Source organism: Budorcas taxicolor, chromosome 10, assembly GCF_023091745.1.
Source record: "Budorcas taxicolor isolate Tak-1 chromosome 10, Takin1.1, whole genome shotgun sequence".
Taxonomy (NCBI): Eukaryota; Metazoa; Chordata; class Mammalia; order Artiodactyla; family Bovidae; genus Budorcas; species Budorcas taxicolor.
The window spans coordinates 9,052,579-9,080,000 of NC_068919.1; the positions used below are offsets into that span (position 1 = coordinate 9,052,579).

Genomic DNA, 27,422 nt, shown 5'->3' on the forward strand with positions numbered 1-27,422 from the left:
AAAGGAAACATATTCCCCATTCCATGTAACTTACAACTCATATTCCAGCTATAGGACTATTTTAAAATACATTATTGGTGACAGAAAGCACAGAGCAGAAAAAAAACTAAACTATACAAGTGGGAAAACAAACTGGATGGGATCCAAGCAGGACCTGGGTGAATTAAGTGATACACTACATTACAATGCTTCTCACTAGATGTGGGAAAATAGAGTACCTTAGTGAGAGAGGTACAAAGGGGATATGAATATTTATGGAAGAAGCTGTCAAAAAACATTTAACATAATTTTAAGAATCAAAAAGTTAAATTATGTATGTAAATCCTCATGAAGAGCAGTTAGTTTACAAAAAACATACTGGGGGACACATTATACCTACATACCTGTTTACAAATCCTCCCCCATAAAAATGTCCTTTGCTATATCACACACAAAGGAAGGCAAGCTCTCCTGGAAAGTCAAGAAAATAAGAAAGTTCTCTTTTTGGATAGCCTAAAGAAAGAAGACATTTCAGGTGTGACTGCATTCCTTTAGCATCACAGAAAGCACCTACCTACAGAGAAGTCCATTTTAAGGGATTAATTTTGCTTAATTAAGCCTGGAGCTAAGGAGGCATTATTACCATTCTATATAACAAAATTTATCTGATAAAAACCACTGTGAGTTCATAAAGCTGATTTGAAAACACAAGTCTTGAGATATTATCTATATAAGCTCTTGTATATTCTCCTTTTACCTAGTGTCATCTGGATTTTATTCTAAATTCATTAGACACTGGATTTTAGGTAACAGAATAAGTAATATGGTACACATTCTAAAGAGATCAACCTGGCTACTGCAGTATGAAAGGAATGTAGGGTTATCAAGAGACAGTATCAACAAGGAGGCTCCTGCAGTAGTCCAGGCAAGAAATAATAGTGGACTGGACCAGGATAGCGACAGCAGAGAAAGAAATCAAGGGAGAAAGAAAGAGGACTTGGTGATCAAGAAGAGACCTGTAAGTTTTGGTTTGAGTATCTGAGTAAGCAGAGGTACCATTGATTGAGAGGGGGGAAACAAGAGCGAGAATAGCTTCTTCTTCGGAGGCGACGAGCTGGACTGAGGGAAGACCAAGATTCTTAGCTTGAACACAGAAGGGAGGATATGTCAAGAGGTGATCAGCTGAATGCATGCATCTGGAATGTTTTCTATCGGGCTCAGAGACAGACAGTGGCATAAGAACGAATGCCAAGTAAGCAGGAATTCTGGGTTTGTTTTGTTGTTTTAATGCCACATCTAAAACAGTGCCTAAAACCGCATTTGGCAAGTAGCAGGGGTTTAATAAATATCTGCTGTGTAAATAAGTGAATGGTCACAAAGATGGTACTTAAAGTTATAACATGGTATGAGATTAGAGAGGAACTACAGACTGAAGTCTTAAGGTAAAATTATATCTTAAATAATAATTTTACCTGTTTTTTAATAGCATAATTTTCACCATCTTCGGCTTTCATTTTTTCAATCTTTTCTTCTTGTTGTTTTGCTTCTTTTTCATACATCATTTTTTCTTTGACCAATCTATAAATAAACCAAAAATGTTTCAGAGAATTAACTTTCTCTCTAGCAACTGACCACAAGAAACAAAGGAACGATGTAACTATAAAGCATACTTTAAAAAGCATATGTAACTAGACAGGGAGAAAGGAAGGGAAGAAAATAGTTTAGCTGTAGATGTATGAGCCTTTTACTCTTAAATTTTATACCTGATTAAAGCAAATCAACTTATCAAAGCATAGTATTCTTAAAATTTTAATTAAAAACACATTCCATTATAGCAATTGTATTTACAATATAAAATAACATTTCTTTATTGCTTGCTTTATTTATTTACTTAAATTGTTATAATTAATAATATTATATTTGTTTCAGGTACATAACATATTGATTTGATATTTTTATACATTATGGAGTGATCATCACAATAACTATACATCATCTGTAACCAATAAAGCTGTATCTCTTAATCCTTTTCACTTATTTTGTCCGTCTTCCCTGACCTGTCTTCCCCCTGGCAACCACCAGTTTGTTCTCTGTATCTATGAGTCTATTTGTTTTGTTTTTCAGATTCCACATGTAAGTGAAATCATTTGGTATCTCTCTGACTTATTTCACTCAGCATCTACACCTTCCAGGTCCATCTATGTTGCTGAAGAGACATATTCAAAAAAACACTACTAAGACCAAAGTAAATGAGGTGACTGTCTATATTTTCTTCCAGGAGTTTTATGATTTAAGATCTTACATTCAAGTCTAACCCATTTTGAGTTTATTTTTGAATATGGTGCAACAAAGTGTTCCAGTTTCATTCTTCTGCATGAAATGAAGTTTTCCCAACATTTATTGAAGAGACTATCTTTTCCGCATTGTATATTCTTGTCTCCTTTGTCACAGATTAATTGACCATATGAGAGTGGGTTCATTTCTGGACTTCTATTTTGTTCCATGGATCTAAGTGTCTGTTTTAGGGCCAGTACCACATTATTGACTATTTGGGGCCGTCTGCACATGGAACAACAGACTGGTTCCAAATAGGAAAAGGAGTACGTCAAGGCTGTATAATGTCACCCTGCTTATTTAACTTCTCTGCAGAGTATATCATGAGAAATGATGGACTGGAAGAATCACAAGCTGGAATCAAGATTGCTGGGAGAAATATCAATAACCTCAGATATGCAGATGACACCACCCTTATGGCAGAAAGTGAAGAGGAACTAAAAAGCCTCTTGAACAAAGTGAAAGAGGAGAGCGAAAAAGTTGGCTTAAAGCTCAACATTCAGAAAACGAAGATCATGGCATCCGGTCCCATCACTTCATGGGAAATACATGGGGAAACAGTGGAAACAGTGGCAGACTTTATTTTTTTGGGCTCCAAAATCACTGCAGATGGTGACAGCAGTGATGAAATTAAAAGACGCTTACTCCTTGGAAGAAAAGTTATGACCAACCTAGACAGCATATTGAAAAGCAGAGACATTACTTTGCCAACTAAGGTCCGTCTAGTCAAGGCTATGGTTTTGCCTGTGGTCATGTATGGATGTGAGAGTTGGACTGTGAAGAAGGCTGAGCACCCAAGAACTGATGCTTTGAAACTGTGGTGTTGGAGAAGACTCTTGAGAGTCCCTTGGACTGCAAGGAGATCCAATCAGTCCATTCTGAAGGAGACCAACCCTGGGATTTCTTTGGAAGGAATGATGCTAAAGCTGAAATTCCAGTACTTTGGCCACCTCATGCGAAGAGCTGACTCATTGGAAAAGACTCTGATACTGGGAGGGATTGGGGGCAGGAGGAAAAGGGGACAACTGAGAATGAGATGGCTGGATGGCATCACGGACTCGATGGACGTGAGTCTGAGTGAACTCCGGGAGACGGTGATGGACAGGGAGGCCTGGTGGTGCTGCGATTCATGAGGTCGCAAAGAGTTGGACACGACTGAGCAACTGAACTGAACTGAACTGATGGCTCTATTCAAGGCTATGGTTTTTCCAGTGGTCATGTATGGATGTGAGAGTTGGATTGAGAAGAAACCTGAGCACCGAAGAATTGATGCCTTTGAACTGTGGTGTTGGAGAAAACTCTTCAGAGTCCCCTGGACTGCAAGGAGATCCAACCAGTCCATCCTAAAGGAGATCAGTCCTGGGTATTCATTGAAGGACTGATGCTAAAGCTGAAACTCCAATACTTTGGCCACCTCATACAAAGAGCTGACTCATTGGAAAAGACCCTGATGCTGGGAGGGATTGGGGGCAGGAGGAGAAGGGTACGACAGAGGATGAGATGGCTGGATGGCATCACTGACTCGATGGACCTGAGTATGGGTGAACTCTGGGAGTTGGGGATGGACAAAAAGGCCTGGCGTGCTGTGATTCATGGGGTGGCAAAGAGTCAGACATGACTGAGCGACTGAACTGAACTGAACTAATCTAAACTTTTACACATGTACCTGAAACAACCTAATGGTAAAAGCTCAGTTTGCTGGGAAAGGAGTCAGAATATTACATGCCAAATCCCAAAGAAAGAACGATTAAGTTATTTTCAAAAACAAAATCTTTAAAAAAAGTATCATGTACTTAATTTTACATCTCATCTTCCTTGTGTGAAGGACTGGGATATATAATTTAGATATGGTTCTTGCACAGACAAGCAGTGGAAACAAGTATTTATTAAAGCAAGAAAAGGTATTGATATAGATCAGGAAGATTTCCCACAATAAAGACCAGAGCAATACAAAGTTCTACTGATTATTCCTCAGATAATCAAAATTCAATTAATCATAATAGTGCAATCTCCCCTAGTTCTTGTTAATCAAACTTTTAATGTAAAAGAAAAGTGCAGTTCAAAAAAACACTAATATTCCTACATACATATTATCTCAGGAACAGAAGGAAAAAAAGTTCACAGTTCCATACCAATTAAAAGTAGCTTTCTCCCCCTGGCTTGAAAACTTACTTCTAGAACTATGCTCTGAGAAGGAATTTAAAAATCATACTAGAGGATAGCTTCTGTCTAATCATTTGAAAGGAAGATTAAATGTATTTCAAAAAATAACACAATTTTCATATTCTAACAGAATTAAAATAAGTTCACAAATCTAAAAAATCTTTTGTCATACTATCTAGAAGGTTTTAGATTTAAAGTCTGGATTTAAATCACCACATAAAATGCATACTAAATATTAAAACACTAAAATGTTCCAGTTTGGAATTTTGAGTTGTACAAGCAAGGTTCTTCATGATCACGCACTAGCAACATAGATGGAAAGAAATATAACAAAATGTTAACAGTATTTATAGTAGAATGTGACCTTTAAATTCTCATCCTGACATATCTCAAAGTGGGAAAAAAAAGCACCAAACAGGGATAAATTTTACGCTGCCATGAATATAAACAAACAACAAAAGATTCTCAAATAACAAGTAACAAAATATACCCGGGCAACTATCTATTTGTGGTTACCTGAGAAGAAAAGTCCTAGTGATATGGGGTAGTAGGGGTGGTCAGCTGGGAGGTAAATAAGCTTTCATTTTATGCCTTTCAATAAAAGTTTCAGGGTCCCCCCCCCATATGTAAGTATTACTTTTATTTAAAAATTAGATGCTTATAATTAATTTCGGAGTGGCACAATTTTGAATTATTTTAAAGTCTGCTAGTTTTTCCTTTAGCTATATTTTCTAAGTTTTGTGGAATAAAGCAAAATTCAATTAGAAAGATACCAAAATATATCTAATAGCTGTACTTCTCTAAACACTGATCCCTTTTGCTAGTTTTTAAATGCTATTAAAGTAAGTACAAATAAATATAAAGTTATAACTTATTATATTTTAAAGGCATAATTAACTGAACATGTTTATTAGCCTTACAAACCCACATGTACAGAGAAACACAGCAAGTTCAAAATTTGGTCACTTTTAGCAGTTAGATAAATAAATATAGAAAAGCAAAATAAAGAAACAAAAAAGCAATAGAAAACGACATACATAAGGAGAAATTTTAAGAAATGACGGCTATCAGGGTAATAATAACCAAATGAGAACAAACCATTTAACTGACTCTGTATGGACACAAAGCGATTTCAAATATGTAGTCAGTCATACTCATCACTCCGCGTGACAATTACGAACAACTGGGCAGTCTTGTTTCATGTGCCTCCTGCTACTTTCTTGTGTATTTACTTATTAGTATTTTCAGACATTTTACCTTCAGTTTGATTTTTGAGGTTAAAAGCCTATCATTTCTACCTCCCTCCTCACCTCATACCACATACAAAAATTAACTCAAAATGGATCAATATAAAAAGCAAAAGTTATAAAAGTTTTGAAAGAAAAATGTAGGTAAATCTTGATGACTTTGGATTTGGAGTTTTATATATGACACCAAAAGCACAAGAAACAAAAATGTTGACCTTAAACCCATGCACCTATAGGTGACTTATTTGTGACAGAAGAGGCAAGAATATACAATGTGGCAAAGATAGCTTCTTCAATAAGTGATGTGGGGAATAACTGGACAGCTACATGCAAAAGAATGAAATCAGAACATAATGCCATACACAAAGATAAACTCAAAACAGATTAAAGAACTAAATCTAAGACCAGAAACTATAAAACACTTAGAGGAAAACATAGGCAGAAAACTCAATGACATAAATCAAAGCAAGATCTTCTATGACCCACCTCCTAGAGTAATGGAAATAAAAATAAACAAATAGGGCCTAATTAAACTTAAAAGCTTTTTGCACATCAAAGGAAATGACCAACAAGGTGAAAAGACAACCCTCAAAATGGGAGAAAATAATAGCAAAGGAAACAAGTGACAAAGAATTAATTTCCCAAATATACAAGCAGCTCATACAACTCAACACCAGAAAAACAAACAATCCAATCAAAAAGTGGGAAAAAGACCTAAACAGACATGTCTCCAAAGACGACATACAGATGGCTAACAAACATATGAAAAGATGCTCAACATCAGTCATTATTAGAGAAATGCAAATCAAAACTACAATGAGATACCACCTCACACTGGTCAGAATGGCCATCATCAAAAAGTCTACCAACAATCAATGCTGGAGAGGGTGTGGAGAACTGCTGGTGGGAATGCAAACTGATACAGCCACTACAGAAGATGGTATGGAGATTCCTTAAAAAACTAGGAATAAAACCACCGTATGACCCAGCAAACCCACTCCTAGGCATACACCCTGAGGAAACTAAATTGAAAAAGACACATGTACCCAATTTTCACTGCAGCACTATTTACAATAGCTAGAACATGGAAGCAACCAAGATGTCCACGGACACATGAGTGGGTAAAGCAGCTGTGGTACATGCATAAAATGGAATACTACAGCCATAGAAAGGACCATAGTTGACGCAGTTCTAATGAGGTGGACGAGCCCAGAGCCTATTATACAGAGTGAAGTAAGTCAGAATGAGAAACATAAACATCATATGCCGTGCTCAGTGGCTTCAGTCGTGTCTGACTCATTGCGACCCCATGGACTGCAGCTGACTCATGTATGTGAAATTGAGAAAGATAGTACTGATGAATTTATCTGCACAGCAGCAATGGAGAAACAGACATGGAGAGCAGACCTATGGACACAGCGAGAAGGCAGGAGAGGGTGAGATGTATGGAGAGTAACATGGAAATTTACATTACCATATGTAAAACAGCCAGCCAGTGGGAATTTGCTGTCTGACTCAGGGAACTCAAACAGGGGCTCTGTGACAATCTAGAAGGGTGGGGTGGGGAGGGAGTTAGGAGGGAAGTTCAGGAGGGAGGGGGCATGAGTGTACCTATTCTTGTTGATGTCTGACAGAAAACAACAAACTTCTGTAAAGCAATTATCCTTCAATTAAAAACTAAAGCGGCAAAAAAAAAAAAGTGCTGACCTTCATCAAGATCAAAAAATTTTGTGCTTCAAAAGACTATCAGGAAAGTGAAAAGACAACGACAGAATGGGAGAAAATATCTGCAAAGCATATACTGGATAAGAAACCTGTATCTAGAACATATAAAGAACTTTTACAACTCATTAATTTAAAAAAGTTTTTAAAAATCCAATTAAAAAATAGGCAAGCTGAATAGACATTTCTTTAAAGATGATATACAGGTGCCCAATCAGCAAATGGAAAGATGCTCAACATCATTAGTCATCAGAGAAATGCAAATCAAAACCATAGCGAGATAGCACTTCACACCCATTAGGAAGTTTATAGTCAAAAAGTCAGATAATAACAAGTGTTATTAACAAGAATGCGGAAAAACTGAAGCCATCAAACACTGCCAGTGGAAACGTAAACTGGTACAACTGCTTTAGAAGCGTGGCCATTCCTCCAAAAGTTAAATACAGAGTTACCACATATCTCAGGAATTCCACTCCTAAGTATATACCCAACGGAAATGCAAACATATGTCGACATGAAAACTTGTACATGAACGCTCAGTGCAGCATTACGCATGCAGAGGTAAAAAGTGGAAGCAACGCAGAAGTCCATGAACTGATGAGTGGACAAGCAATATATGGTATACCACACAATGGAACAACAGCACACAAAACATGAATGACTGAATCACGGTATCATCTGGGTAGATATTAAAACCACTATGCTAAATGAAAGAAGCCACCCATAAAGGCCACTTATTCTATGATTCTATTTAGAGTACAGGTAAATCTACAGAAACAGAAGGTAAATTAGAGACTGCCTAGGACGGGGGATGGGGCTTCCCTGGTGACTCAGTGGTAAAGAATTCACCTGCCAATCCAGGAGATGAGGGTTTGATTCCTTGGTGGAGAAGACTGTCTGGAGAAGGAAATGGCAACCCACTCTAGTAACCTTGCCTGGGAAAATCCCATGGACAAAGGAGCCTGGAGGGATACAGACGATGGGCTCGCAAAGAGTCGGATGCAACTCAGGGACTAAAACAACAACAAGGATGGGGGAAATAGGAAGGTAAGAGCTAAAGGGTTTGGTGGTAATGAAAACCTTCCAGGGAATTCCCTGGTGGTTCAGTTCAGTTTGGTTCAGTCACTCCGTCGTGTCTGACTCTTTGCAACCCCATGGACTGCAGCATGTCAGGCCTCCCTGTCCATCACCAACTCCTGGAGTTTACTCAGATTCATGTCCATTGAGTCTGTGATGCCATCCAGCCATCTCATGCTCCATCATCCCCTTCTCCTCCCACCTTCAATCTCTCCCCGCATCAGGTTCTTTTCAAATGAGTCAGTTCTTTACATCAGGTGGCCAAAGTATTAGAGTTTCAGCTTCAGCATAAGTTCTTCCAACGAATATTTAGGACTCAATTCCTTTAGGATGGGCTGCTTGGATATCCTTGCTATCCAAGGACTCTCAATACTCTTCTCCAACACCACACTTCAAAAGCATGAATTCTTCGGTGCTCAGCTTTCTTCACAGTCCAACTCTCACATCCATATATGACTACTGGAAAAACCAAATCTTTGACTAGACAGACCTTTGTTGGCAAAGCAATGTCTCTGCTTTTTAATATGCTATCTAGGTTGGTCATAACTTTTCTTCCAAGGAGTAAGCATCTTTTAATTTCATGGCTGCAGTCACCATCTGCAGTTATTTTGGAGCCCCCAAAATAAAGTCTCTCACTGTTTTCATTGTTTCCCCATCTATTTGCCATGAAGTGATGGGACTGGATGCCATGATCTTAGTGTTTTGAATGCTGAGTCTTAAGCCAACTTTTTCACTCTCCTCTTTCACTTTCATCAAGAGGCTCCTTAGTTCTTCTTTGCTTTCTGCCATAAGGGTGCTGTCATCTGCATATCTGAGGTTATTGACATTTCTCCTGGCCATCTTGATTTCAGCTCATGCTTCTGAATGCCAGCCTGGCATCTCTCATGATGTACTCTGGATATAAGTTAAATAAGCAAGATGACAATATACTGCCTTGACATACTGCCTTCCCGATTAGGAACCAGTCTGTTGTTCCATGTCCAGTTTTAACTGTTGCTTCCTGACCTGCATATAGGTTTCTCAAGAGGCAGATCAGGTGGTCTGGTATGCTCATCTCTTTCAGAATTGTCCACAGTTTATTGTGATCCACACAGTCAAAGGCTTTTACATAGTCAATAAAGCAGAAATAGATGTTTTTCTGGAACTCTCTTGCTTTTTCCATGATCCAGTGGATGTTGGCAATTTGATCTCTGGTTCCTCTGCCTTTTCTAAAATCAGCTTGAACATCAGGGAGTTCACGGTTCACGTATTGCTGAAGCCTGGCTTGGAGAATTTTGAGCATTACTTTACTAGCATGTGAGATGAATGCAATTGTGCGGTAGTTTGAGCATTCTTTGGCATTGCCTTTCTTTGGGATTGCAATGAAAACTGACCTTTTCCAGTCCTGTGGTCACTGCTGAGTTTTCCAAATTTGCTGGCATATTGAGTGCAGCACTTTCACAGCATCATCTTTCAGGATTTGAAAGAGCTCAACTGGAATTCCATCACCTCCACTAGCTTTGTTTGTAGTGATGCTTCCTAAGGCCCACTTGACTTCACATTCCAGGGTGTCTGGCTCTAGGTGAGTGATCACACCATTGTGATTATCTGGGTCATGAAGATCTTTTTTGTACAGTTCTGTGTATTCTTGCCACCTCTTCTTAATATCTTCTGCTTCTGTTAGGTCCATACCATTCTGTCCGTTATTGTGCCCATCTGTGCATGAAATGTTCCCTTGGTGTCTCTAAGTTTCTTGAAGAGATCTCTAGACTTTACCATTCTGTTGTCTTCCTCTATTTCTTTGCACTGATCACTGTGAAAGGCTTTCTTATCTCTCCTCGCTATTCTTTGGAACTCTGCATTCGAAGGGATATATCTTTCCTTTTCTCCTTTGCCTTTCACCTCTCTTCTTTTCCCAGTTATGTGTAAGTTCTCCTCAGACAACCACTTTGCCTTTTTTGGGGGGGATGATTTTGATCCCTGCCTCCTGTACAATGTCACAAATCCATCCATAGTTCTTCAGGCACTCTATCAGATCTAATCCCTGCTGGTCCAGTGGCTAAATCTCCCTGCTGTGAATGTAGGGGGCTTAGGTTCAATGCTTGGTCAGGGAACTAGATTCCACAGGCCACAACTAAAGATTCCACACGCCCCAATGAAGACCAAATATCCCGTGTGCTGCAACCAAGACCCAGTGCAGCCGAAACACATTAAAAAAAAATGTTTTAAAAATGCCTGTGGCGACAGTTGCACAATTCTGTAAATATACTAAACACACAGACTGTACGGTGGGTGATTTATAAGGTATATGAATTACATCACAATAAAGATATTAACAAAAAGAAAAAGAAAAAAGCTTGTGACCATAAATTCAGCTATAGGAGAAAGCTGCAAGTAGTGGATATATTCAGACTTAGACTTAACAACAGCTGAACATGTGAACAGCATGTCCAGAAATTCACATTTACTTATAGATTTAAACTGCTTTAATAATAATTTTCAGTAATAAGATAAAAATATGCTGAGATTTAAAATTTCAAAATAAAATCATTAATGTGTATCACTGTAGATACTTCTCTAAAAGTTCCTTTGAAACAGAAAATGACACTTGCTAGGACACAGATGGCCAGTTGCTGAAGTGAGACCTAGAGAGGGTTTAATTTTATTCACAGAAAGAATGAAAAAAGAACCCCTAACATCTGCCACCGAATTAAACAACTGGGGGCTTTAAGTCTGGATTTCCGGCTTCTCTTGGATACTTTTCATCAGGGAATATTAGGCTGCGTTCATCCTGCTGGACGGAACTAGGCAAAGGCTGCTGCCCGTTTAGATGTGGTGCTGTTTCACGTGCGCTGCTCTTCAGCTGCCCCACAACTCCACAATGCACACAACTCCGTTTCTCAAACACTCAAGCCTTACACTTTACCCTGTAAGCAACGAAGTTTAGAACATGTGTGCTGGGAAACATGCATATCATCAATGTAATAGATTATTATTGTTGCTTTTATTATCGTAACAGAATCACAATTAGTATTCAGAATATCAGGGATAATCAGAAACCACTGGGATTAGCAATGACACTTTCAATATTCCTAAAGATGACAGGTTAGTAAACTCCTCTAGTAAATAAAAGTAGCTAGGACTGGATAAGCTATCAGAAAGAACCACATTCAACAATATTCTGTAATTCTAAGGTGTAGAATAAGGGTTGGCAAGCTATGGCCAATGAGCTGAATTTGGCCTGCCATCTGTCTTTGTATGGTCTGACAGTATAACACAGTTTTCATATTTTTAAATGGTTAAAAATTAAAAAAAAAATGCTGTGACATGTTAAAATCACAGAAATTCAAATTTCAGTGCCCATAAATAACGTTTTACTAGAACACAGCCACGCTCACTCATTTACGTATCCTTTATACCTGTTTTCACACAATGACAGCAGAGATGAGGAGTTGTAATAGATATGGTTCTCAAAGTCTAAAATATACATTTCTTGGTCCTTTACAAAAAAGGGTTGCTGACCACTGATTTCGAAGACCTCAACTCTATCCAACCCCTACTTAACTATCTCAGCATGTACCACACTACAGTAAAACCAAGTCTTACCTGTTAGGTCTTAAATTCCTTGAGGATGGGATTAGGCTGTATTTGTACTCTATTCCTGATCTGTAATTGACACATAGTAGATACTCAAGGGGCTAGTGGTAAGGAACCCAGCTGCCAATGCAGGAGACATAAGAGACGTGTTAGATCCCTGGGTTGGGAAGATCCCCTGGAGGAGGAAATGGCAGCCCACTCCAGTATTCTTGCCTGGGGAACTCCATGGACAGAGGAGTCTGGCGGGCTATACAGTTCCTGGGACAACCAAGAGGCAGACGTGACTGACGCAACCTAGTACAGCACAGCACAGACACTCAACGTTTGCTGAAGGAATGAAAAGTTGAGTCTAAAAATCTCACCACTGTCTTTTAACATTTTCAATTGAAAGATACATATATGACAATTCTGAAGTGGAACAAAAGCGACTCACAAGATTTCAGAAGTAAGACAAATACAGTGATTTTTGAGAAAGTATGCAATGAAAGAGATAAGTTCTATGCCTCAGTTCAGTCGCATCTGATTCTTTGCGACCCCATGGCTTCCCTGTCCATCACCAACTTCCAGAGCCTACTCAAACTCATGTCCCATCATGTTGTTGACTCCATCCAACCATCTCATCCTCTGTTGTCCCCTTCTCCTCCCACCTTCAATCTTTCCCAGCATCAGGGTCTTTTCAATTCAGTCAGTTCTTCGCATCAGGTGAAAAAAGTACTGGAGTTGCAGCTTCAGCATCAGTTCTGCCCATGAATGTTCACGACTGATTTCCTGTAGGATGGACTGGTTGGATCTCCTTGCAGTCCAAGAGATTCTCAAAGAGTCTTCTCCAACACCACAGTTCAAAAGTATTAATTCTTTGGCGCTCAGCTTTCTTTACAGTCCAACTCTCACATCCATACATGACTATGGACCTTTGTTGGCAAAGTAATGTCTCTGCTTTTTAATATGCTGTCTCAGTTCAGTTCAGTCACTCAGTCGTGTCCGACTCTTTGCGACCCCATGAATCGCAGTACGCCAGGCCTCCTTGTCCATCACCAACTCCCAGAAGTCACTCGGACTCAAGTCCATTGAGTCAGTGATGCCATCCAGCCATCTCATCCTCAGTCGTCCCCTTCTCCTCCTGCCCCTCAATCCCTCCCAGCATCAGAGTCTTTTCCAATGAGTCAACTCTTCGCATGAGGTGGCCAGAGTACTGGAGCTTCAGCTTCAGCATCATTCCCTCCAAAGAAATCCCAGGGCTGCTCTCCTTCAGAATGGACTGGTTGGATCTCCTTGCAGTCCGAGGGACCTTCAAGAGTCTTCTCCAACACCACAGTTCAAAAGCATCAATTCTTCAGTGCTCAGCTTTCTTCACAGTCCAACTCTCACATCCATACATGACCACTGGAAAAACCATAGCCTTGACTAGATGGACCTTTGTTGGCCAAGTAATGTCTCTGCTTTTGAATATGCTGTCTAAGTTGGTCATAACTTTTCTTCCAAGGAGTAAGCAAGCATCTTTTAATTTCATGGCTGCAGTCACCATGTGCAGTGATTTTGGAGCCCAAAAAAGTAAAGTCTGACACTGTTTCCACTGTTTCCCCATCTATTTCCCATGAAATGATGGGACCAGATGCCATGATCTTCATTTTCTGAATGTTGAGATTTAAGCCATCTTTTTCACTCTCCACTTTCACTTTCATCAAGAGGCTTTTTAGTTCCTCTTGACTTTCTGCCATAAGGGTGGTGTCATCTGCATATCTGAAGTTATTGATATTTCTCTGGCAATCTTGATTCCAGCTTGTGCTTCTTCCAGCCCAACGTTTCTCATGATGTACTCTGCAGAGAAGTTAAATAAGCAGGGTGACAATATACAGCCTTGATGTACTCCTTTTCCTATTTGGAACCAGTCTGTTGTTTCATGTCCAGTTCTAACTGTTGCTTCATGACCTGTATATAGGTTTCTCAAGAGGCAAGTCAGGTGCTCTGGTATTCCCATCTCTTTCAGAATTTTCTGTCTCAGCTGGTTGTAACTTTTCGTCCAAGGAGCAAGAGTCTTTTAATTTCATGGCTGCAGTCACCATCTGCAGTGATTTAGGAGCCCCCCAAAATAAAGTCTCTCACTGTTTCCATTGTTTCCCCATGTATTTGCCATGAAGTGATGGGACCAGATGCCATGATCTTAGTTTTATGAATGTTGAGTTTTAAGCCAACTTCTTCACTCTTCTCTTTCACTTTCATCAAGAGGCTCTTTAGTTTTTCTTCGTTTTCTGCCTAGATCCACTGACAATTCTGGTTGGTAATCCAAGTCATCCTATTCCATGTGGCTGTCCATGGAAAACAGCAGCCATGGCCTTGGCAAAACTGAAGACACTCAACTACGTATCACATTTGACAAGTAAAGGTGCTAAATATTCATATGACTATTGGAATATCAAAGAAGCAAGAAGCATCTTTTGTTTAAAGAGAAGCCATATTGTGAAAAGGCTCAGGAAGCAAGTTATTGAATAGCAAAAATACTGCCCTCTCATAAGAAAAAAAAAATTACAGTGAGAACCCAGTAATACCAGTATGTAAAATTACGATAAATAAAATGCTAAAGCAGGATACAAGAGAAATTGAAAAAGTTCCACTTTCAAACAGTATAAATCAATGTACTGATGACAAGTCACATGACATGGAAGAGGTTTTACAGAGTATATACACAATTTCAACTTTATTAGATATGGCCACATTGCTTTCCAAAATGGTAGTATCAAGTGATACCCAGTCTGCAATATGTAAAATTTCCTACTTCTCCTTGGCATCCTGTTAAACAACTGGAGTTGTATGAGTTAGTAAATTTCTGATAAAAGAGAGTGAAATGGTATTATGTTTGAAATATTAATTTCCCTTAAACTTATGAAGTTATCTATGTTTATTAAAATAGTTTAGTTAAATCTATGAATGAATAGCTCCTGGTAAATTGGACTCTCCTCTAGGAGAGGCTAAGATTTAATAAGAAAAATCAAGTATATATAGTCATAGTTTTTGAATTACTAAAATTTTTTTGAAACATGCATATGCTCCTATAAATATAGAAACCTTTGAAAAATTACAAAGAATAAAATTTTAAAATCATTCATAATCTCATTGCACAAAGTAACCACTATTGATTCAAAATGCACATAAATCTAAAATTCCACAAACATTTTTAAAAAATTGTAACTTAAGAATTAAGTTAGGGTTAAACTCATTTAGCAGCAAAGTGTGATCTCAACCAAAATGAAAATATTTATAGATTCTAGGTATCCTACCTAATGTGACAATCATATGTTTCACTGTAGAAATGTGACTTTGCTTAATTACAGAATAATTCTCTAGATGCTATTTTGTAAATACATATATTACAGTCCTAAAATCTAAAAAACTTGGAATTCAGAAATACATATGGGTCCAACAGTTTTATATAAAGGGTTATGAAAGCTGTATTGATGTTTTGAATATTTTTCACTATTTTTTAAACACATATGTTTGAAAATTTGTATTATACACACACAGTTGATCCTTGAATAACTCTAGAGTTAAGGGGTGCTGATCCTCCTCATAGTCAAAAATCCACATGTATCTTTATAGTCAACCCTTTGCATCTGGTTCCACATAATCGAATTTAACCATGTATCAAAAATACGTATTTGTAAAATTACACTTTTTTTAAAACATCCACATATAAGTGGACCTACACATTTCAAACTCATGTTGTTCAAGGGTCAACTGTAAATAAATAGATAGATGGATAATTGGGAAAGTGTCTCATTTTCAAAGTCATTAAACATTCTTTAAAAATACAGCTGTTAGTGGCTGCAAAGCATTCTATAATACCCGTATGACAGCTTATTAAATTAAGTATTATGCTGTTAGTCCATCTCCATATAAATAATACTGTGATGAACATCCCTGCTCATAAATTTTATAGATATGTAATATTTTCTTATTATATAACATTTAAAATATATATTACCTGAGGAGAAATTAAACTAAACCCTTTTCCAGTAAACTAGTGATCATTTACTGATGAATACTTCCTTTTCATACTGATATGATAAATTATCCTAATAGTAGTCATAAACAAAATACCAGTATTAATCTATTGTAGCTTAGCTTACTATTTGTTATTTCATCATAGTCAAAGAAAATAGCATGCCAGATTTCAGTTTAAATATTAATAAGCATATCAAAACCTATATTAAAGAGATTTAAAATTAAAATGAGAAAACTAAGGAAAATGAACATCAAGGGAAAAGAAGATAAACCTAATAACCAACAGAAGTTGTAAACAGTGATACAGTAAAAAATCAGGGGAAGAACTGGGGCAGGGATAAATTGGGAGTGTGGGATCAACAAATACAACATAAAATAAATGAGGATTTACTGTATAGCATGGGGAACTATTTCAGTACTGTGTAATACCATGTAATGGAAAATAACTGCAAAAAGCATGTATGTAACCAGATCACTTTGCTGTACACCTGAAACTAACACAGCACTGTAAATCACCTATACTTTACTAATAATAAAAAAGAATACCTTTTCCCAGAGCTATAAAAAACTACAATCTTAATTGAAAGGGATTCCTAAGTGCCAGCTACAATCAGCGACAAAACCTCATGTTTATGTACATTGTTGAAAATTTCCAGAGATCCAAAAATACGAAAGCTTTCAAAAGCAGAAGAAATAGGTCACCTATAAAAATTTTGCATTTCATATTAATAATTCTAGATATCAAAAGACAATGGAGCAATCCCTTCAAAGTTCTGATAGAAAACAATTTAAAATCTAGATTTATAACTATAATAGTGATAGGAAAATTCACTAACTAATTCATCAATTATTTACTGAGGGGCTACTGTGTGCCAGACATTTTATGTACCAAGGATATACCAGTGAACAAAATTACAAAATTGTCTGCCCTGTGGCATTTTTAGCAGCAAAATAAAGACAATGAGCAAAATATATAGGCATGTTACACTGTGAAAATGCTCTAAGATAAAAAGCAGTCAAGAAAAACTGGTAATAGGGGATTCACAATTTAAAACAGGATGGTCGGGGAAGGCCTCTTTGAGAATGAGATATGTGAGTTAAAATCTGAAAGAAATAAGTAAGTCATGTGGAAAAGTGAAGAAAGAAGTCATAGGCCATTTTGAGTTTATTTTTGTGTATGGTGTTAGAAAGTGCTCTAGTTTCATTCTTTTACAAATGGTTGACCAGATTTCCCAGCACCACTTGTTAAAGACATTGTCTTTAATCCATTGTATATTCTTGCCTCCTTTGTCAAAGATCAGGTATCCATAGGTGTGTGGATTTATCCCTGGGCTTTCTATTTTGTTCCATTGATCTATATTTCTGTCTTTGTGCCAGTACCATACTGTCTTGATGACTGTGGCTTTGTAGTAGAGCCTGAAGTCAGGCAGGTTGATTCCTCCAGTTCCATTCTTCTTTCTCAAGATTGCTTTGGCTATTCGAGGTTTTAAAAGCAGAGACATTACTTTACCAACAAAGGTCCGTCTAGTCAAGGCTATGGTTTTTCCAGTGGTCATGTATGGATGTGAGAGTTGGACTGTGAAGAAAGCTGAGTGCCGAAGAACTGATGCTTCTGAACTGTGGTGTTGGAGAAGACTCTTGAGAGTCCCTTGGACTGCAAGGAGATCCAACCAGTCCATTCTAAAGGAGATCAGTCCTGGGATTTCTTTGGAAGGAATGATGCTGAAGCTGAAATTCCAGTACTTTGGCCACCTCAGACAAAAAGTTGACTCATTGGAAAAGACTCTGATGCTGGGAGGGATTGGGGGCAGGAGGAGAAAGGGACAACGGAGGATGAGATGGCTGGATGGCATCACCAACTCGATGGATGTGAGTCTGGGTGAACTCCGGGAGTTGGTGATCAACAGGGAGGCCTGGCGTGCTGCAATTCATGGGGTTGCAAAGAGTCAAACACGACTGAGTGACTGAACTGAATCAAATTGATAACGCTCTTTGGAAGGACACCATCACCTATGGCAATAGTGAGGCCCCTTCACTTTAGGAAGGTCATGTACCGACTGCTATATTTTAAATGGATAACCAACAAAAACCTATTGTATAGTACATGGAACTCTGCTCAGTGTTATGTGCCAGCCTGGATGGGGGCTTGGGGGGAATAGAGGAGAAGGGATAAATGTGTATGTGTGGCTGAGTCCCTTCACTGTTCACCTGAAACTATCACAACATTGTTAATCGGCTATACCCTAATACAAAATGTTTCTGGCATTTAAAGAAAAAAAAAGACATCATAGGCCAGGTAAATTTTTTTTCCTGTATAAAAATTCAAAAATTCATCTATTCTGTCCCCTTTCTGAATGCACTGCAGCAAACTGAAGATGAATATCAAGAAAAGAAATCATGGTCAATGTAATACAAATGTCTAATGAAGGAAAAAAAAAATCCCAGTGTTAATATTAAATGTGTTGTAGGCCTGGAAAGCATTCACTCTAAACAAAAATCTTAGTGTGGAGTCTTACAGGCACATCTCTAAGAAGAAGAATGAGTAAAAACGTAGAAATCATTTATATGCTTTTCCCCCCGCAATAATGGAAAAATGAAAGACCATTAGAAACCCCAGGAAAAATATGCCCCTCCAGACCCTACCCCTTGACACAGCTGTAGCTGTAATATGAAGCCACTGATGAAAAAGAAAACTAATTTAACCTGATTTATAAGAATAGTATCCTTTGAGCAGCATGGGATACAATGAGAAAGAAATGTAATCTTATAAATATATGATATTTTAAATTATATATATTTATAATCAATTTACTCATTTTCAACTTTTAAAATAGACCTATGAGCAAAATATGTCTTGTCCTCTTTGTTTGGACTATACAGTCCATGGAATTCTCCAGGCCAGAATACTGGAGTGGGTAGCTTTTCCCTTTTCCAGAGGATCTTCCCAACCCAGGGATTGAACCCAGGTTTCCCGCATTGCGGGTGGATTCTTTACCGGTTGAGCCACAAGGGAAGCCCAAGAATACAGGAGTGGGTAGCCTATCCCTTCTCCAGCGAATTTTCCTGACCAAGGAATCGAACCAGGGTCTCCTGAATTCCAGCAGATTCTTTACCAACTGAGCTGCCAGGGAAGCACTCCTACTTGTTTGAAATATTCAATTTGTATTTTTTAAGTAGCTTTTGCTGGGGGCTTCTGAGAATTTTGTCAGTCTTCCTAAATATGATATCAGTTCAGTTCAGTTCAGTCACTCGGTCGTGTCCAACTCTGCAACCCCATGAACTGCAGCATGCCAGGCCTCCCTGTCCATCACCAACTCCCGGAGTTCACTCAGACTCATGTCCACCGAGTTGGTGATGCCATCCAGCCATCTCATCCTCTGTCGTCCCCTTCTCCTCTTGCCCTCAATCCCTCCCAGCATCAGAGTCTTTTCCAACGAGTCAACTCTTCACATGAGGTGGCCAAAGTACTGGAGTTTCAACTTTAGCATCAGTCCTTCCAATGAACACCCAGGACTGATCTCCTTTAGGATGGACTGGTTGGATCTCCATGCAGTCCAAGGGACTCTCAAGAGTCTTCTCCAACACCACAGTTCAGAAGCATCAATTCTTCGGCACTCAGCTTTCTTCACAGTCCAACTCTCACATCCATACATGACCACTGGAAAAACCATAGCCTTGACTAGATGGACCTTTGTTGGCAAAGTAACATCTCTGCTTTTTAATATGCTATCTAGGTTGGTCATAACTTTTCTTCCAAGGAGTAAGTGTCTTTTAATTACATGGCTGCATTCACCATCTGCAGTGATTTTGGAGCCCCAAAAAATAAAGTCTGACACTGTTTCCACTGTTTCCCCATCTATTTCCCATGAAGTGATGGGACCAGATGCCATGATCTTAGTTTTCTGAATGCTGAGCTTTAAGCCAACTTTTTCACTCTCCTCTTTCACTTTCATCAAGAGGCTTTTTAGTTCCTCTTCACTTTCTCCCGTAAGGGTAGTGTCATCTGCATATCTGAGGTTATTGATATTTCTCCTGGCAATCTTGATATAAGCAGGTATAATTCTCTTTTCTCCCCTAGACACTGTCACCTATTGTGACACCTGCCACCTTGGGATCATGAGGATATCCATACTAAAAGGATAGGTCACTCTGGGATGTCAGAGAACCTGAATCTTTGAAGATGGTATTAAACTAGTGATTTAACAACTGTGAATGCACCTTACTTCGAGATTTCCTATTGTATAAGAAACATAGTTTAAGCCAAATATAGTTTTCTTCTCTATTCTTATTTACTTTCTATTACTATTTTCTATCATCTCAGATGATAAAGTCATTAACAACAGAAGACTGTCCTGCAGCTACAGAAGTAACGCTTCTTTACTTTGGACTAGTATGTTTTAAACTGATAACTCACCTAGAAATTGAGATAGCTCATCTTTTTTCTTCCCAAATACAAATAAAAACAATACAAAGAGGGAATTACCTATACAATACCCAATTTTATGTTTTCCACTGTATTAAGAAATATCCTATATGAATTTTTGCAAAATCCGATACCTGGAGTACTAGTGGGTAGGACTCCAGGTTTTTGCTGCCATGGCCTGGGTTCAATCCCTGGTTGTGGGAACTGAGATCCCTCAAGCTGCACAGCACGGGCCCAAAACAACCAAAACAAAACTAAACCAGAATAAAACTTTAAAAACTCGTGTTTATTTTTATTAATCATGGTGTTTACCAGAGGCTAATATCCATAATAAATAACACTATATTCTATCTATATTTTCAATTCACAAAGTACTTCTATAGCTTACAGGATGTTGGTATGGTGGAAGTTAGTTGCTAAGTCGTGTCTGACTCTTTTGTGACCTCATGGACTACAGCCCAGCAGGCTCCTCCGTCCATTGGATTTCCCAGGCCAGACACTAAAGTGGTTGCCATTTCCTTCTCCAGGGGATCTTTCTGACCCCGGGATCCAACACGCATCTCCTGCATTGGCAGGCAGATTCTTTACCACTGACCCCCCTGGGAAGCCCAACTTAGAGGATACTGGATATTAAAGACTAAATAGCAAGTTATCAATGCCCCTAAACTGTAACTTACAGAAGAATGAGCATTAAGTAGCTGAATATTAATGTCTATGAACTACTACAGGGGTCAGATGTTTATATGCGCTTCTGTGGTAGCTCAGATGGTAAAGCATCTGCCTGCAATGTAGGAGAGGCCTAGGTTCGATCCCTGGGTTGGGAAGATCCCCTGGAGAAGGAAATGGCACCCCACTCCAGTATTCTTGCCTGGGAAATCCCATGGACAGAGGAGCCTGGCGGGCTGCATTCCATGGGGTTGCACAGAGTTGGACAGGACTCAGCGACTTCACTCTGCTTCACAAGATGTTTAATGGCTCTGTACAGGAAAACAAGATGGCACCAAGGAAAGTATAGTTACTTACAACTTGGAGCTCTAAGACTTCTCGTCAGACTGATTTAAAATTTCTATCTCCCTCAGTGGAGATGAAAAAAGTATTCAACATTAAGGAAAGAAGCTATTTGAACTAACAAGTAAAGCAGGTACAAGCTTTTCTGCTAAACATATAGGAAGAGAGCAGTTTATAAAAACCAGAGTGAAAGGTCATATTTAGAGTAAATTTTAGGCTTTTGAAGACTAAGGGTTTATTATTGAGACTACAGACACAGAGAAGAAATAATGTCTTTACAAAAGTAGGTGGCAACAAAAATACCAATAATGACGAAAAACTAAAAATAAAATTAAACCTACTCATTTGGGAAATTCCAAGTGAACTGCAAATTACAGGCCTATTGTTTTACTTACCTTATTTAAGAAATCTCACTAGTTCCTCAGTGAGGAGGAACTGGAGGCTGACATCAGAATCTGATGACTTAGTGTTTACAGTCTATATTATACAATGTAGCAGTCAAAGTTCAGTGAGTTTTAGTCATTCTCTACTAATTTTTTTGTGGTCACTATAAGGTCCCAAGTGAGAGTTTTCACTATTTCCAAACGTCAACTAATAATCATAGTGAAGATTTTGGGGGCCAGCAAAATTAAAGAAGAACCTTCTGTAGCATCCTGTCTTCACAAAATAAGTGAAACAAAAATCTGCCACACATAAACACACATAAAATGAGATAGGGCTGGAAATGGTGCTTGTTCTGGGTAGAATACCTTCTCCCTCTGTCATCCTCTCCTTGCATCCGCCCAACTCATTCTTCAAAATTTAACTCAAATGTCCTTGTCTTCCATAAGGAAGACACTCTAATCCCTACCGTCCCACTCCCCAAGCTGCCACTATGGACCTGCCCTGTGAATGTTTATAGCACATTCATCTCCATTAAACAAATTATAAATAAAATACAAGCTACAATTTCATCTACATCTACACTTGAAGGTGGATGCCCTGAGGACTGGGATGTCTCCTACCAGCACCCGTCAGTGTATACCTCACAGATACGTTTACTAAATGAACTTACAAGGACCCTGAGTGGCAATCAGGGCAGCAATCACCACCCTCATTTTTAAAGAGGTGAAATGACTCATTTAAGGCCAGCTGGCCAGGAAACTGTGAAATTAGGATTTGAAATTATGACTTCTAACTTTAAGTGCCAATGCTTTTTAAACATCATACTATCTTATGTTTAAAGTAAATAAGCTTTAAATTTCCTTACCTGTTCCAAACGTAAAATCATCCCACGCTTGAAACCTTGAATCACACAAAACAATACAAAGTGAAAAGGCAACCCAACATCCACACTCCATGCCCTGAGTTGCTCAGTCCCACCACTGGAAGCAACAAGTTATCAATTTCTTAGGTATCCTAAAGGAACAATTAATGCTTAGTCTGATAGTATTTGTTACCTTTTCATCTTCCTGTACCATTAATTAACCCATTAAATTGAACACAGTTCAAGTTATAATCACTCCTCAAGTAAAATATAGTTTTAATTACTTTTAATAAATAAGACATTTTATAAACAGCTAAACTGATGCATGCTAAATACAAAATCAATATCACTATATTTTGTGCAATACTGTGAATCTTGGTGACTAATAAATTATAATAATTCAAAAAACAGAAATGTAAAACTAATTATTACACGAACCCTCCAGTCCTTTAAAAGTCCGTGATACTGAAAAGTGTGTACTACTAACAAAAGGGCTATAAAAAGATTATTATGGATAGCTCCTGCTTGAGTCTGTATGGGAAAGCAATAGCACCTCCCACAGATACTTCATCTCCATACAAAAACACAGACAATTGTAATTACTACCTAAAATCACAAACCTCTCTATCCACTTGACTCTTTATCTTCTGTCCAGACCTATATCCCGTCTTTGTAACATCTCTGTTTAGACATCCCACCAGCAACTAACTGAAGCAGGTTGAAAACTGTCTATTTCATCATCTCCCACTCTAAAATAATACTCATTTCCCCAGTTTGAGCTGTCAACATCAGAATCACACGAATACTGGATAAAGTAGGCCTGGCTTCTGAGCAGTTCAGGGAAAAAAAGCAAACTTGTCTACAAGCTCAGTATGAGCCAAGAATGTGATGCAGTTACCAAAAAAACAAAGCCAGTCAACTGAGATGCATGAAAAGAAGGGAACCTGAAACATGGTAGGTACACAGCACACACTGGATGAACTGTATCTGTATTATTATCACTGATCATTTACTTCCAAAATTGTTATACACAACTTAGTGCCAAAAGGGATTTAAGGCAGCATCTGAAGAAGGACCCTGGAAGACCAGAGTACTAGCAAAGGAATATCCATCACTACTACTCCACTCTGTGAAATAGTTCAGTATGCCTAAAACATTCAGAAAGATTATGAACTATATAGTTATTCAAAACTAATATAGGTTATCATAACTAAAATGGGCAAAGAAAATATCACTGGATGCAAATCACTTCAGTTCAGTTCAGTTCACTTGCTCAGTCGTGTCCGACTCTTTGCAACCCCATGAATCGCAGCACGCCCGCCAGGCCTCCCTGTCCATCACCAACTCCCAGAGTTCACTCAGACTCACGTCCATCGAGTCAGTGATGCCATCCAGCCAAATCACTTAGGCCAACTGATTACTGTCACTCCTCTTAGATAATAAAAGCTAACATCAGTTAGGATACCTGAATTTTGTCAAATTATAAAATAAGCTTAATTTAATGATATTTTACTACCATAATTATTCTAAGGTGATTCAGCAATTCAGGTTATTCTTGAAACTGCTGATTAAAAAAATGGGAGCCAATTTTTCAGTTGTACAGATCTAGGATCCAGAAGAGAACTTACATCCTTGGGATTATTAGCATTATACAAAAGTACTCTGATACATAATGTGTTTATTCAATTTGTTGTACTAAGGTTTGTTCATTAGGTCACAACAGTTCAAGAAGAAAACATGTACGAATATTTCTTCTATTTTTATATTACTGATATTGAGTCTTAAGTCCTCTGTACGGAAGATTGAAAAAATAATGATTAACTTAATAATTTCCATTCTTATGCAAGAGTTGAAAATAATTTTCATATTATATTCCTATCAAAAGGTGTGTATGTGTGTGTATATAGTAAGCTGGTATGTTAAAGGTTCCATTTGCAGTGTATATTTATTTTGTATTTTACCACATATAAAGCATTTTTAAAAAGCTAAGCCAAATTTCTAAGTCTTAAACTGCTTAAATACTACTTCTAAGTAATTGGTAAGAGTACTTGATAATAAGAGTTGTATTTGACACATTTACAATAGCAGCAAATCTGTTTGAATATTCAATGGTAAAATTTTCTTAATTATTATAAGGTTAGTTTAGTGATTCCCCCTGACTCGCCTAATCTTTCTTCTCTGTATCATATTATAGTCTGCAGTTTTAAAAACATTTGTATTATCTCTAATACGGTACCCTTTTATTCTTCGTTTCTTTACTCAGAGTAAAATAATCACTTTTACAACCTGATTCTGAATTTGTCAGTAAATACTGTTCTAAAATGTTGCATTTTCACAATGGGAGGCACTCCACCTTTAGCTCTCGGTTCCACAAATACGTGTTAGCATGTAATAGCATGTAAAAACATGAAAAACCTCTAATTGATCTCACAAAAACAAAATAACATATAAATAATCTTATTACAGCATTTTAGGAATGTCACAACTTGTTGCAAGATATTCTACACAGTCTTCCTGGACTATTTCTCATGAGTTACTTGTTAGAATCTTTCAGGATTCTGTTTCTGTGGACAGATTACCATGATAGCCTGTGAATATAACAAACATCTTTTTCTCTGGTCAACCTGAAAAGCCCAGGTAATAACTACAGCATCTGGGGTTAAAGAAAGACACAGTGGCAGGCTCAAACTTATTTATATAGGGGAGAAAGGACTGATGCTGAAGCTGAAGTCCCAGTCCTTTGGCCACTTGATGCAAACAGCTGACTCACTGGAGAAGACCCTAATGCTAGGAAAGAATGAAGGCAGGAAGGGAACAGGGTGACCAAGGATGAGATGGTTGGATGGCATCACCCCACCAAAGACGTGAACTTGGGCAAACTCCAGAAGATGGTGAGGGACAAGGAAGCCTGGTACACTGCAGTCTATGGGGTCACAAAGAGTCTGACACAACTTGATGAATGAATAACAGGGGAGAAAATCTATCCTTTAACAGATCATGTAAATATAACCAAACTGGCATTTTTCAAATGTAGCAACAACTGTTTCTTTTCACATTAGAAAAAGGAATGCTATTTCAAGAGATGTGAATAGATACAGTGAAAATAAAAAGGTTTCTATGAACAGATAATCTTGAGAAATATTGCATACTCTATTTTCCTCTTAAAAGATTCACATAGTGAAAGCTTTTGAGTAATTTTACAATAAAGAAACATGTTAAACTTTAACGCAGTCTTCTTAAGTTAATTTGAGCAGAACACTTTTTTCAATTTACCTATTAAGATCCAGTTAACCATTCTCCACTATCTGTCTTTCATTTTGGACTCCATATTCATTTTGGAGTCCAAAATGAAAGATAGGTAATACTCAAAACACTGACTACAGTAAGTGAATTCCTATTTCTAAATTTCTAAAGTGTATTTTTACCCTATAATAAATGCAAAAATATTCTATTCAAAGTTGACAGTTTTTAGAAGTTACTAAAATGTCACATTGTCAATTTAGATAATATGAATTTTAAAAATAAATCTTAACATGGTAACAATAGCTTAATTAATATTAGTATACATTACTAGTACAACACACTACTAATATTATGTTAGTGCAATAATATTAAATGACAATGAACACTATAACTATCCTATAACTTTTTAAATTTTAATTTGCTTATTACTGAATTCACATTTTAGCAGAAAGTAGGTGGCCACATCATCTTATAATGCTATCAGGAAAATATTTAGTCTAAAAAGTTATATAGTAACATTACTATAGCTCATAAAAGTTTTTAAAAATCTAATCCAATTTTTCCTAATACGAGTTTTATTTTTCCAACTTAGATATAGTATTTGAAAGCTAATAAATACTCAAAGGTTTTTAGGCCAAATTCTCTATAGGAATGTAATTTTTTTTAAAAAGTAATTTCAAAGTAAGACAGCTTCAACAGAAAATATAACCATGTTAAAATTGGTGCCTTAACTAAACTTGAGTTAATGAACAAATGAATACAGAAAGCTTGTCATTTATGACCTCTAGATATTCATTAACAAATACCTACTAATTTAAATTTACAAAATAGCACAATCATGTGGGGGATAGGGTGGCATTTTTTATTATGGTAAAATAGGCTATATATCTAGCTTCAACACTGTTAAAGATTAAACTTTTAACTTCTTGATTTTGATTTAACCTATTAGACTACTTTTTGTTCCTAACTGTAATTCTTATAAAGAGAACATTGAGATTAACCTTTAAAAAAATACATGTAGTCTATTCTATACAAAATTTTATTCTCTAGACACTGCCAGTTCCTTTAGCAACTTAAACTACTCATTTATTTTATAAGTACTCTAAAGACACTGTAGTTATGGTTACTACGTATCTTAAAAATATGAAGACACGCGAAAATCAAAAACTAGACAATACTATTTACGATTATAAACAGTAACTTATCACATTATGTATGGAGGAGAATATAAGTGCCCATTTATTCCCAGAGTTCATAAATATATTTAAACCTTTTTTAAAATGTTTCCAAGCCTTTTAAACAGCAGTTCAAATTTTTCCATTTTTAAAATAGTTGCACGTATGATTTGAAAGGCCAATAATTTCATCTTCAGAGTAGGTAAGAAATTTACCAAGGTATAATTTGT

At 37.5% G+C, this 27,422-nt stretch overlaps 1 protein-coding gene across 1 annotated transcript in view; it reads right to left on the reverse strand.

Annotated features, from left to right (window-relative positions):
• The window catches only part of TBCA (tubulin folding cofactor A), an 84,565-nt gene that overhangs the window by 12,302 nt on the left and 44,841 nt on the right, over positions 1–27,422 (reverse strand). Inside the window, exon 2 of the mRNA XM_052647084.1 lies at positions 1,452–1,557. Within this exon, the coding sequence (XP_052503044.1) occupies positions 1,452–1,557 (106 nt within the window). The remainder of the gene's footprint in view (positions 1–1,451; positions 1,558–27,422) is intronic.